Source organism: Hylobates moloch, unplaced genomic scaffold (genome assembly GCF_009828535.3).
Source record: "Hylobates moloch isolate HMO894 unplaced genomic scaffold, HMol_V3 SCAFFOLD_3, whole genome shotgun sequence".
Classification (NCBI taxonomy): domain Eukaryota; kingdom Metazoa; phylum Chordata; class Mammalia; order Primates; family Hylobatidae; genus Hylobates; species Hylobates moloch.
The window spans coordinates 133029180-133042968 of record NW_026652278.1 but is presented as its reverse complement, the minus strand read 5'-3'; the positions used below and the strand labels follow the sequence as shown (position 1 = coordinate 133042968).

The 13789-nt window shown below is 36.8% G+C and overlaps 1 protein-coding gene across 3 annotated transcripts in view; it reads right to left on the bottom strand.

Moving 5' to 3' along the window:
- The window catches only part of IL15 (interleukin 15), a 134975-nt gene that overhangs the window by 9284 nt on the left and 111902 nt on the right, over nt 1-13789 (bottom strand). For 2 of the 3 annotated variants that reach the window (XM_058435832.1, XM_032172040.2), the window contains exons 3-6: nt 5008-5118; nt 3619-3716; nt 3007-3125; nt 2174-2258 (exon numbers count right to left, since the gene is read on the bottom strand). In XM_058435832.1, the coding sequence (XP_058291815.1) occupies nt 2174-2258; nt 3007-3035 (114 nt within the window). In that variant the 5' untranslated portion in view covers nt 3036-3125; nt 3619-3716; nt 5008-5118. The remainder of the gene's footprint in view (nt 1-2173; nt 2259-3006; nt 3126-3618; nt 3717-5007; nt 5119-13789) is intronic. The other variant, XM_032172034.2, reaches the window with a different exon arrangement.

The following is a 13789-nucleotide window of genomic DNA, read 5'->3' as shown; positions in this document are numbered from 1 at the left end:
TTTAATTTCCAAGCATTTGGAGATTTGCCCATTGTATTTAATTTCTTGATTTCTTGTTTGATTCTATTGTGGTTTGAGAACAAATTCTGCATAATGTAAGTTCTGAAAAAATTTTTAAAGTTCCTTTTATGGCTCAGTATATATTCAGTCTTGACAAAAGAAAGTATATTCTGCTGTTGTTGGGTGTAGTGCTCTATGTATTAAATTAGATCCTGTTGGTTTGTTATATTGTATTTTTATGCCCTTTCTGATTTTCTGTCTAGTACTTCCATTAGTTACTGAGGAGGAGGCGGTGAAGTCCTCAAGAATAATTGTGGATTTGTCTATTTCTCTTTTATCCCTATTATTTTTTGCTACACAAATTTTGAGGCTTTGTTGTTTGATGTGTATACATTTAAGAACATTATGTTTTCCTCACAGATTTATTTGTTATCATTTTGTAATATCCCTCTGGATTATAGCAACTTTATTTTCTGTGAAGTCTACTTTATTTGATGTTAATATAGCCACTTCTGCTTTTTACAATTAATGTATGCATGTCTATCAGTCTAGAGCTGCTGTAATAAATTACCACAAGGTGGGTGGTTTAAAACAACAGAAATCTATTCATTTACAGTTCTGGAGACTGGAAGTCCAAAGTCAAGGTGTTGGTAGGGCCATGTTCCTTCTGAGGGTCTAGAGAAGAATCCTTTCTTGACGTTCCTAAGGTTCTGGTGGATTCGGGCAATCTCTGGCCTTCCTTGGCTTATAGCTGCATCACTCTGATCTCTTCCTCTGTCTTCACATGACTTTCTTCCCAGTGAGTTACTCTGTGTCCTTTCCTTTTCTAATAAAGACACTCATCATTGTATTTAGGGCCCCCCCTACTCTAGTATGATCTCATCTTAATTTCATTAATTATATTTGCAAAGATATTATTTCAAAATAAGATCACAATTTAAGGTTCCAAGAGGATATGAAATTTGGGGGGACACTATTCAACCCATTATAATATGCTATATCTTTTTCTGTCTTTTTAAATTTCAACCTACGTATGTCATTGTACTAGAAGTGAACTGCTTATAGATAGTATAGATGGGTGGTGTTTTGTTATCAATTCAACCAATCTCTCTCTTTTACTTGGTGTATTCTCATACTCTCCTATGATACTAACCATAGGAATGCTGAATCTTTTCTTACTGTCCTCAAGATCAGTGATGCTTTTTTTTCTTAAGTCAATTGTCTCTCTAGTATTCTGTTGTCAAATTAACTATCTTTCCTCTGTCATTCATTCTGCTAATGAGCCTTTACAATTTGCTTTATATTTCAGTTATATTTTCAGTTCTATAATTTCTATATGGTTCCTTTCATATCTTCTATTTCTTTGTTAAGGCATTTAGTTTTTCATTTGCTTCAAGGGCATCTGTAATTGCTTTTTGAAGCACTTTTTATAATGTCTGCTTTCAAATCTATGTCAGAGAATTCCAATATGTCATCCACTTCAATTTTGTAGTCTGTTCACTATATTTTCTCATTTAAGTTGTAACTTTCCTATTTCTTGGTACAATGGGTGATTTTCAATTGTATCTTGGCTTCAGGTCTATTATGTTAGGATACTCTGGTCCTATTTAAATCTTCTATTTTAACATGCAGTCAGCTTGTTTGGATTTAGCATGCAAGTTCTAACCTATTTTTTAATGCTGTGATTCCAATGACAATTTAGTTTTCAGAACTTTGTGGTGCTATTTTGGTATGCTTCGTGCCATTGAGACTTCTCTGAAGCTGGTATTATCTGCTATGGCAGGAAGCATTTCCTTAGGTCAGGCCACCTGTTTTCTTGAGGTGGGAGAAGAGGGCCTTTAGTCCACAAGCAACAACAGCTGTTCCCTGGGTCAAGCCCATTTTCCCTGCAGGTGCCACCAAGATATCTGGCTTCTCCAGATAGAGGAAGAGAATACCTCACCTGTGCAGACTAGAACTCATCCAGCTGGGCCACTTATAAATTACGTTTTAAAGATAATTAGATTCTAAAACAGTAAGGAAAAGACTTCTTTTCAAGCTTTATAAGACCATAAATTTCTACAAAAATATTATTGTTTCAAGTGTGGTTTCCTTAAGACAGACAGAAAAACACAGAGAGAGACAAACTCCATAGCAGTTATACCAGGCATTTTATGGAAAAATGAGTACTCACTTGAATAAGATCTTCAATTTTTTTCAAATCACTTATTACATTCACCCAGTTGGCTTCTGTTTTAGGAAGCCCTGCACTGAAACAGCTGAAAGAAAAACCATAGAGCAAAGCATTTTGAAGGAGCCTATTCATCTTGATGAATACTATAAGCAAAAGAGCAATCAATAATTTTTTATTCTGACCAGTGAAAAAATCAGTGTCATCCTTGCCTCTGTGCATTCAACAGCCTTGTAACTGAACATAAACATTCAGCATATAGTACAACTTTGGCATTTTATGATAACTTGAGGCTTCACCAACCCGGATTAGAGAAAAGCCTAATTGTAGGCATACTTTATAAATAAACTGGCTCAATTTATCACAATGAAATAGAAACAGTGCCAGATGTGTGGCAATGCTCAATAAATGATTTTGAATGAATTACTAGTTTCCTTTAAGTAGAGATTTACAGAGACTTTGAAGTCTAATAAATAGGTAAAATTCTTAAAATAAGTAACAATTATTTTCATGTAATGATTTTGACAGTAAATTTTTTTTTACAATACATTAAACATGCCCCTTTCATGTTGCTCACACTCTCACTATGCTTGCAGCAGCTTTCTCCATAAACAGTACAGACTTCATCCCAGTGTAGGCTGAATGATCATATACTTACTCACTTTCACAAATTTCATAAAAATTAAAATTTAATATCCAGACAAAATACACTTATACTGACCAAGTAACATTGGAAAGATTCTTAGAGCTTGAGGAAAAATAATCACTCACTTCCTGATGGATCTTACACAGAAGCATGATAGTCAACACTAATCTGTCTTATGATGAAGAATTACCTGCACAAATCTATGGTTCCCAATACCATGAAGGCATTAGTAGAGTAAAACTGAACTGAGAGTCAGATTATATAACTATAGGTTAGGTGCTTTGGGCCAACTGGGTATATTAGCTGCATCTAAGAGAGAAGAAAAAAGTTAATAGTCATGGAAACATATGAATTTTATTAGAAGGAAACAACAAAAGGCTTAAATAAAGAAAGAAATGTTTTAAACTGAACTAGGATAAGGATCAAGGGATAGGAGGAGTCAGTGTCAGGGACAGATAAAAAAGTAACATAAGCAAATACTAAATATCTACTTTTAATTGCCATGGAAAATATGTAGTCTATCAATAAGTGGTATACTTCCAAGTTCAGTTAAATTTCAAAAGGCCCAATTTATTTGAGGGCTATAATGCTCATTTGGACTATTACCACAATGTAGAAAAATGCTCAGTTAGGTATTTACCAAACCTGCTCTAAATCTCTATAGTCTGCCTTCTATCCCCCAGATACTGAGTACCTAGAGATATAAGCAAACTGAACATAAACTAATTTAATGGAAAAGATATCCAAGGACAATCATCATGACCATGAACATAATGTTATTTACTCCTAGAGATAAAATTACCCCAAAATGAAGACATGAATGCCAGCTTCAGTTAGAAAATGACTGTTTAGAAGTAAACACAAGTAGCACTGGATGGAAATACTTCTCAAATGTGGTTTCTGAAAAATATAATCATAGACAAATGGTTAAATTTTTTAGTTAAAAAGTGAGGTTTAAAATAACATGTCAACATATTTTTAGGTCTAAAGATGTTTGTCGTAATTTCATAATTAATGCCTCTTATCAAAAATAATATAATTTATCTTTTTTGCTTTCTCTCCTATCTCCAACTCTGTCTCTTATGCACAAAGTTCCTTAACAGATATTTCTGCAGATGCATGTCAAAGATAATTTAACAAAGTTGATATATTTGTTAATTTACATACATACCAATGTCACCACTTAATGTTTTTATATTATCTTTGACCTCCTCCTCATCCTTCTCTCTTTTTTAATAGGCCAAAATATTTTATACAGTACAGGTTAATAACGTGCATTACTAACAGAGATGCACTAGTTATATTAACTTCATGTAAATTATGAAAATGAATTATATTAATATTATTTGGTGAAAAATTGGATAAAATGGAACCAATTACAGATACTGTATTCCATCTTGAGAGTGACTAACAATTTTTCTTGGGATTTAGGAAAATCATTTATCCTAGAACTTACAGAGTTTTGGTACTTTCACCTGCCTCTTTTGTGTTGTCAAAGCTTTTAAAGTTTCAGAAAGCAGTGTTAACTGCCACCTTAACCACTAATTGTTCATGCTTCCTTTCAAAAAAATGAATGATACCCACACCCTGCCCTCTAAGACTACACAATTTAGCGAGTACAAAGACATTTAGAGAACACAAAAGAGTGGGATAAGTGAAATAACACGTTTATAATGACAAGAAGAGCCTATCAAGATGGTCAATAGAGTTTTTAAAAATCTATTTAAGGGCCGGGCGCGGTGGCTCACGCTTGTAATCCCAGCACTTTGGGAGGCCGAGGCGGGCGGATCACGAGGTCAGGAGATCGAGACCACGGTGAAACCCCGTCTCTACTAAAAAAAATACAAAAAATTAGCCGGGCGTGGTGGCGGGCGCCTGTAGTCCCAGCTACTCGGAGAGGCTGAGGCAGGAGAATGGCGTGAACCCGGGAGGCGGAGGTTGCAGTGAGCCGAGATCGCGCCACTGCACTCCAGCCTGGGCGACAGAGCAAGACTCTGTCTCAAAAAAAAAAAAAAAAAAAAAAAACCTATTTAATTTATTTTCAAAATAAGAACAATCCAAATGTGAACAGACATCTGTGATGTCCCAAGATCTTTAGAGAATAACCATGTAACTTATTGCAAAGACTCTGAGATTCAAACGACCTTTTAGGGAAATTCCATAGGATATTTTCATCTATTTTTTTTCTTACCGAAATTCTCATTACTCAAAGCCACGGTAAATCCTTAAGTATTGAAGAAGAGCTGGCTATGGCAAGGGGTTTCCAGCAGCCATCCATCCACGATGCCTCCTATAACACAATCTAGGGTAAAGTATGATCCATTAAAAACACAAGTGGACTAGTAAGAAAAAGAAAGGGAGGGAATTAATACTTATTGAACACCTACCTTTTAATAAGCACTCTGTTAGTTACTTAACAGATGCATCACCTTTAATCTTTACAATAATGGTATGGAGGAAGGTTAGTAGCATTTAGGTAAGCTGCTCTAGGCTCATAGCAAGTACATGACAGCCAGGATTTGAGACCAGTTCTGTCTGATTACAACGCCTTTGCAAAACTTTTCTATTCTATTATGTCCCTGAATTGAAAAATTCCGGAGTCATACTAGTAAAAAGTAAAAACAAACGAATACTTAGATTTGTAGAAGTACTGATTGTTAATCCAGTTTACAATAGCAGTAGCCATTTCTACAGCCACTGAATATGTATCTTCAGTCTTTTAAAGAAACCATTGTTAATCATTTGAGAATTTTATAACCAAGAAAATTTTATTTTTTCTCACTCAAATCAAGTGAAGAATATGAAGATTAAACATCCCTAAATTCAACTCCATGCCATTAAAAGCAGTTTATAACCAAAATATACAAAAATACAAACAACTATTTTCTGCCCTTCAAAATAGTATATACATGGTGACCTCTTCCACAAAAAATCAAAGCCTGCCACAACCCATGACATAAATATTCACTGAATTAAGTTCCATAAACTCAAAGAATTAAATTATTATACTTTTCAGATGTTTCTGAAATATAAAAATGGCTGCTTTAAAATCTATTATCTATAACTCCTAGAAAGAAAAAGCTAACACTTATTTAGGTATTAAGCAAGATATAAAGGTGTATCCAATAGAAATACCTTTTTGTCCACAAGAACATATCAAATCTAATATTCCTGTTACATACGATCTAAATCACTCATTGATTGGTTTATTTAAAGCAAACCTTATTTATCACTCTCATTTTATAATTATTCCCTTTGTCTGTATTATCTCTGTGCTTCAAATTTTTTATAAAACTTTACCGTAATCTTCATCATTTCATCCAAAGCCTCTTAAATTCCCTATATCCCTTTTAGTTGTGGTATCCTTGATTCCACATTTTTCAAAAAAAAAAAAAAATATTGACTTGGGATTGGGCAATGCCATGGGTGATACAATTTTTAATTAGGCCTTGTGAAGCTACTTTTGTAAACAATGAAAATTTCATTCCTGGCCTCTTCTAGCAGTGAGCCTTTACAATGTCCCAATGGATTTTCACTACCCTGGTCAACTACATCCTGCTGGTATAAGTAAAAGAAGACTAAATGCTTAGCCAGAATACTCCACCATAGAGTGTGGTTGCCAAACATGGAGGAATGCAATAGAAAATGTCCTCAAAAGTATCTAACCAAATCATGATAATGGAAGCCAGTGTAGATGAAAAGAAGTATCGGCCGGGCACGGTGGCTCATGCCTGTAATCCCAGCACTTCGGGAGGCCAAGGCAGGCGGATCACCTGATATTGGGAGTTTGAGATCAGCCTGACCAACATGGAGAAACCCCGTCTCTACTAAAAAACTACAAAATTAGCCGGGTGTGATAGTGCATGCCTGTAGTCCCAGCTACTCGGGAGGCTGAGGCCAGACAATTGCTTGAACCCGGGAGGCGGAGGTTGTGGTGAGCTGAGATCATGCCTTTGCACTACAGCCTGGGCAACAAAAGTGAAACTCCATCTCAAAAAAAAAAAAAAAAAAAAAGTATTTTATAGCTCTGCTTGCTGCCTGAATCCATTTTCTGCTGCTAGAAGAGAACACCACAAACTTAATTTATAAGGGACACAAGCTCATTTGGCTCACAGTTCTGGAGGCTGGGAAGTACATGAGCATGGCACTGACATCTGCTAAGGGTCATCCTGTGGCAGAAGGGTAGAAGGTGAAAGCAAGCACATGAGACAGAGAGGAAATTGAGCCAAAATCACCCTTTAATAAGGAGCCCACTCATGCAATAACAAACTCATTCCCTCCGTAACTGCATTAATCCATTCATGAGGGCACTGTCTAATGAAAGTGCCTAAAGAGGTACCTAATTACCTGTTAAAGATCCCACTTCTTAAAACTGTCACAATCACAATTAAATGTCAACATGAGTTTTGGTGGAGGCATTCAAACCATAGCATTCTGCCCCTACCCTCCCCTCTCTGCCAAATTCACATCCTTCATACAATGCAAAATATATCCATTCCATCCTAGTAGGCTCAAAAGTCACTCCAGTGTTAACTCAAAAGTTAATACTGTTAGTTAACACTTATCTAAATCTAGTTAATCTAGTTATCTAGTTATCTAGGTAATACTTATCTAGATCAAATATGGGTGAGACTTCATCCTGAAGGCAAATGTTCTGCAACCACGAGCCTGTGATCAAAATAAGCTATCTGCTTCCAAAATACAATGTGCGAAGGTATAGAAGAGACATTCCCATTCTAAAATGGGGAAATAGGCAAGAAAAGAGGGATGACTCATCTGAAACAAGTCCAAAACCTAACAGGGAGAACAATATTAAATCTTAAAGTTGGAGAACAATTTCCTTTCATTCCATATTCTGCATCCTGGGCACACTGGGTGGGGGTTGGACCCCTAAAGCCTCAGGGGGCTCAGCTCCCATAGCTTTCCTAGGCTCAGCCTATTCTTCAGCTGTCATGGGTTGGAGTCTCATGCCTGAAGCTTTTCCAGACTGCAGCTCTACACTGTTAACCATAGTTCTAGGATTTTGGGGGCAACCCCATTTCCTTGGCTCCATGAGGCACTGCCCCGTTGGGGGCTCTCTGTGGTGGTTCTGCCCCTGTGCAAAGTCTCTGCCTGTGCCCCAAAGAAGTCAGCACCATCTTTTGAAATCAAGGTGGAGGAAGCCATGCCCCCTCAGCTCTTGTATTCTGTGAGACTACAGACTTAACACCACATGAATGTCACCAAGGCTTACCACCTGTATCTTGTGAAGCAGCGAGTCAAGCTGCAGCTGGGGCCGCTTAAGCCATAGTTGGGGTGGCCGAAGACTGCTGCACCAGAATGTAGGGAGCCAAGTCCCAAGGCAGCCCTGGGCAGTAAGCCCATGGAGAGCGACCAGGAGGGGCCTGGCACCCGAAACCATTCTACCATCCTAGAACTCTGGACCTGTGAAATAAAAGAGACTAATTCCCAGCCCTGTCCTCAAGGAGCTCACAGGGTAGGAATTGTTTGGAATCTTGTGATTGGATCTCACTGCAAGGTGACTGCTGACTCACGGCAGCACTGAAATCCTAGCAGGATGGTACTGCCCAGGGAAAATACATAGTGAGGTGAGCAAGTTAACGCAGGCAGGCAGCTCTATAGTTTTCATTCTGGAGTGAAAACTGTCCCTTAGACTCGTAGTCACACAGTTGCCTCTGCTCTAGATTTTCCTTCTGCTTCAAATATTCCTTACCCAGATACTGTCAGGGCTCACACCATTGCTATTTCCCAAGCAAATAATTGCTTGTGAAAATAACTGTAAACATCTTACATTCTATACCAATATTGTAGTTCTTCCCAGTGAGGAAAGATGATATAACATACTTGATGTTTTGTTTTATTCTGCTTATTAACTTGTCTAATCACACATTTAAAATTAATTAAACATACAAGAATAAAAGATTTACAGGTATTGGTTTATTGGGTTAAATGCATCATCCATTCATTCAAACCACTAGAAAAGACAAGCCGAGACTGAATAGAATATAGAGATTATAAGATAGCATCACTTTCCTTGATTCATTTAGTAAATATTCACTGAATATTTATTATGGGCTAGGCATTTTTTATGACCTTGGAATACATCAATGATGGCAGAACACAATCTTGATTTCGGAAAGAAAGATGAACCATATAGAAAATGCACAAATAAGTTATTATAATTGTGTATTTTATTAGAGAGTGAAAAATTATTTAGGAAAAAGGAAACAAGGTAAGAAGGGTGAGGTTGAAATCTTGTGTAGTCAGGGTAAAGATAGCAAGGGTGTGAGCCCCCGTGCTATCTCAGTGAAGACTATTTGAAGCAGAGGGAATAGCTAGGGCAGAGGCAACTGTGTGGCTAGGAGTCTAAGGGACAGAAAAGAAGCCAGTGGAGTGAGCAAGGGCAAGAGCAGTCTGAGGTGAGGTCAGAAAGGTGGAGGAGAGGAGGACCTGAATCTGCGTGGGGTAGCAGTGGAGATAGAGACATGTGGTTAGAGTCTGGAAACATTTTTTATGACAGGACTAACATAATTTCCTGACAGATTGCAGGGTACAGGAGGAAACAAGAGAATGAGAATGACTGTAAGCCTTTTCCTCTGAACACCTGAGAAGATGGAGCTGCCATCAACTGAAACAAGCAAACCTTGGACACAGCTGATGCCTTGAGGAGAGGTGACAGGTCAGGAGTTTCAGTTCTGGACATGCTGAGTTTGAAAGGCTCATTAGATATGCACAAGGAAATGTCAAATATGCCATTGGATCCATAAATCTCGAGTTCAGGAATGTGTCTGAACTGGAAATAGATATGCGACTCATGAGAGTGCTCATGAGGGAGTGGTGTAGGTAGAGAAAAGGACCAAAACCTGAGCATGGGATACTTCAGTATTAATTAGGTCAGGGATTATAAAAGAAGGACCAGGAAAGAAAAATCAAAAGGAATGACTACTGAATAAAGGGAAAATGAAGAGTATTATATTCTAGAAGTCAGTTAAGGGAAGTATATCCACAAAAGGGAATGATGGACACATCAAATGCACTGACAGGCCAAGCAAGGCACAGTTTCTGCACTGATCAGTGGGCTTGGCAATCCGGAGGTCATGTCAGATGACTCTGACAATAGCACTTTTAGGGGTTTGATGGAGGCAGAAGCCTGCCTGGGATGGCTGACAAGAAAGTAGCAAGAAAAGGTTTTTAAAATGCTAGTGCAGGCAATGTTTTTAAGAATCCTGCTCCAAAAGGGAGGAAGGAAAGGGGGTTGTTGCAGGTGGTAGAAAGTGGTGGAAATCACAACATGTTTGCATGCGGATGGGACTGACTTATTAGAGAGGGGGAATTAAGGATGTTGGAGGGGGTGGGAAGTGCCAGAGTAATGTTTTCTAATAAGCAAGTGAGGATGAGGATGTTAGCTCACCCCCAAGAGGGGGTGAGGGCTGAGTCATCTACTGTCACAGGAAGGAATGCTGAGTTATAAGGGGGGTGGGGCTGGTAGGTAGGTGTAAGTTTGCTACTATTACTTCCATTTTCTCAGTGAATTAAAATAAAAAGTCATGAGCAGAAAGTGAAGACTGGAGGAGGATGGGGACAGGAGGAGGATGAGAGGGAAGAGGACACACAAAATAGCCATTTAGGTAACTGGGAGAATAGTATGAGAGCCTGGCCTATTGAAAGATCAATGTTGTGAATGATTGTGGAGTGAGATTAGTGAGTAGGGTTGTATGTGTTTTCTCCAGCCACAGTAAGCTGAAAGGGAAAGAAAGCCTGGAATAGTTACAGAACTGGATTTAAACCTGTTATGTGTATACCAAGCAAGTACAAGGAAGAGAGGGGCAAGGGATTTCAAACTATATGTAAGGGAGCGATTGGGAGATTTGCCCAGGAAATTTTACTTCATTTCTTTATGATAGGACTTCATAAAGGTAGTGTTACTTGAATCATACCTCGAAGGTCGGATATATTCTAGGCATGAGTGAAAGGAGAAAAACAGCATTGAGGCAGAAGGCAGAACCCAAGCAAGGCCATACGCAAACAAGTATAGTGCGTTTGCAGATGACTGTGAGCCATTTTCCTAACAGTGTGAAAGTAGTGGTGGGTAAGACTCCACAAACTGTCACCATTGTTTAAAGCAGCAACTGGTTAACACTTTGTGTAGAGGGCCAGATAATGTTTTATGCTTTGCAAGTCTTGCAGACTTTGTTGCCAGTGATTAACTCAACCACTCTAGTGCAAGAGCAGCTATAGACAACACATAAACAAATGGGTATGGCTGTGTTCCAATACAACTTTATTTATAAAAACAGGTGGTTGATGGATTTGAATCACCAGCCACCTGCTTTGATAAATAAGTAGTCAGTTTTGGTAAATAAACAGTTGGTTTGCCAGATCTTGACCGCTACAGATCTCTTTTCCGTCCTAATTTAAGTACAGCTGAGAAAGTGATATCTTTAAACATCTCCAATCTTCCTATCATTAATCACACTAAGACATTTTCAGTAATTGCTTTCAAGCTGTTTTAAATTGACACCAATATGAGATTTTCAAATAAGAAATGTCCTCAAACTTAATCTGTGTTCAATATTAAGGCTAAATAAACCCCAATACAAACTATAATAACTTGCGTTGCTATAATGATTTTTAAAAATTCATTCATACAAATATAAGACCTGAGGTTGGTATTAATTCTCTTATAAGGCTACCCAATATGTTTATAAGGCCTATGAATTTCAGTTTATCAAAACAAAAAAAATGATTAGGTAACTACTTCATACAAAGGTATATAAATATATGTATCTTTTTTAATGAAACACCTTTTAGTTCTTTGGAATGCTTAAAATAAGACAAATTGGTTAATTATATTGAAATGTTTCCAAAGCAAACAATAGTCTATATAAATATGCTTTGAACTGCCAGGGACAGAGGTAGCAGTAAGATTTGGACATCTTAGTTTCAATCACTATCAAAAAGCATTAATTAAACAGATAGTGGGTAAATATAGAAACACTATATTTAAGCAATATATTTATATATAGAAATATATATTTAAACAATATTTAGTATATATTTAAACAATATATTTATTTATAGAAATATATAAAATAAATATAGAAACACCTCAGGTAGCTTATCATTTAAGGTAAACAAGGGATATTCATTTATGTAGCTGGAGGGGATATATGGTATATTCTCTTACCACTCTCTGATCATAGTTTTCTGTAGCACTATGTTCATGGGCTATTGTCATTTGGTGCAAATGTTTTTGAAAATGTTTGGTATAAATGTTTTTGAAAAATCCCAGCTAGTATAATTCTCTAGGGCAGGAACAATGGACAGCTTCCTCAGGGCAGCAAAGATATATTTAACCTACTGTCCAGAAACAATCAATGATATCTGTTCCTCTGATCAGTTTCCAAAAGCACTTCATTCAAACACTCACTAAGGTGAAGAAATTATCCCAAACCATAGTACAAAAGAAGAAAAAGTTGGAAATTATGAGATAGATAGGTCTAGAAATTCCAACATAGTATCCAAAAGGAGTTCCATAAACAGACAACAAAGAGACAACAGACAGAATGAAATAATCAAAACAGTCATAAAAGAAAAGTTTACAGAGCTGAAGTAGAACACAAGTTTTCACGTTGACAGGGCACAAAAGGGATAATTGAAAAACACAGCAATTTTAAACTGAATTTCCTAATTCCAGGATAATGAAACACATGCTAATAGAAAGCTACTTAAGGACAAAAATCAGAATGAATCTGATCATGGTACTTACAAGACAAGAGAATTCATCTTCAAGGTTCTAAGTGAGAATGAGTTTGAACCTAGAAAGCTATTAGTATTTGAAAAGGAGGGCAAAAACGTTCTTTCATAGCACATCTTAGAAAATATAAGACCCACAGAATGTCTATGAAATAATTATGTAAAAGATGCATTCCAGATAAATTAAAAAGTTATCCAAAAAAGATGTGGGATATAAGAATGCAGAATTAGTAACATTTATATTTGAGTCTAAATAACTAATGGCAATTCATTAAAGTACATTTTTGACATCATTCATTTTGCAAAAATGTGAAATTCTTGTGGTCAGAAACCTTGTGTATCTTACTAATTACTGTACCTACAACACCTATAAGCATGCTAAGCATATAATAAGCACATATGACATATTTCCTGGATTTGATTTTTAATTTGTTTATATTATAAATAGATTGTCCCTATTCTCACAACTGTCAGCATCTTAGCTACACTAGCTTCCCTAACCAGAAGGTGGCCCAGCCAGTCACTGTAATAAATACTATCCTAACTAGCACACTAACTTTACCCCACATTTCATCTTTCTGCTACATTCATCTCGCCAATTTCAAGTTCCAAACTGCTAAGTATTTCTGGAAAAACCATGCCAGTGTAATTTCATGAGATGTAACTTGCAATGGGCTTTCTCTACATCCTGCTAATTATTTCTCGCTCTCTCTGACATCCTGTACCATACTTTAAAATCAACTTTATTGGGATACAATTTTAAGATAATAAAATATACACTTTAGGCCAGATAAATAAAAGGCATCCAAATTGGAAAGGAGGAAGTCCTTTCCAATTGTCCCAGTTTGCAGATGACAAAACTTTATATATTAAAAACCCTAAAGACTTCATCAAAAAACTTTTAGAATTAACAAATTCAGTAAAGTTGCAGGATAGAAAAACAACATATAAAAATCACCAGCATTTCTATACACCAGTAATGAATTAGCTAAAATGGAAATCAAAAAGGGATCCTATTTACAATGGCTACAAAAAATTAAAAAAATCAAATACCTAGAAATAAACTTAACCAAGGAAGTGAATGATGTATACACCTTTTTTTTTTTTTTTTTTTCAAGATAGCAGATAGGAGGCAGTGTTAGCATGCCTCTTCCACTGGGAAAACTGGAAAAATCCACAGACCTTTTGAAAGAAGTGATAGGCTGCAGCCTACTCCA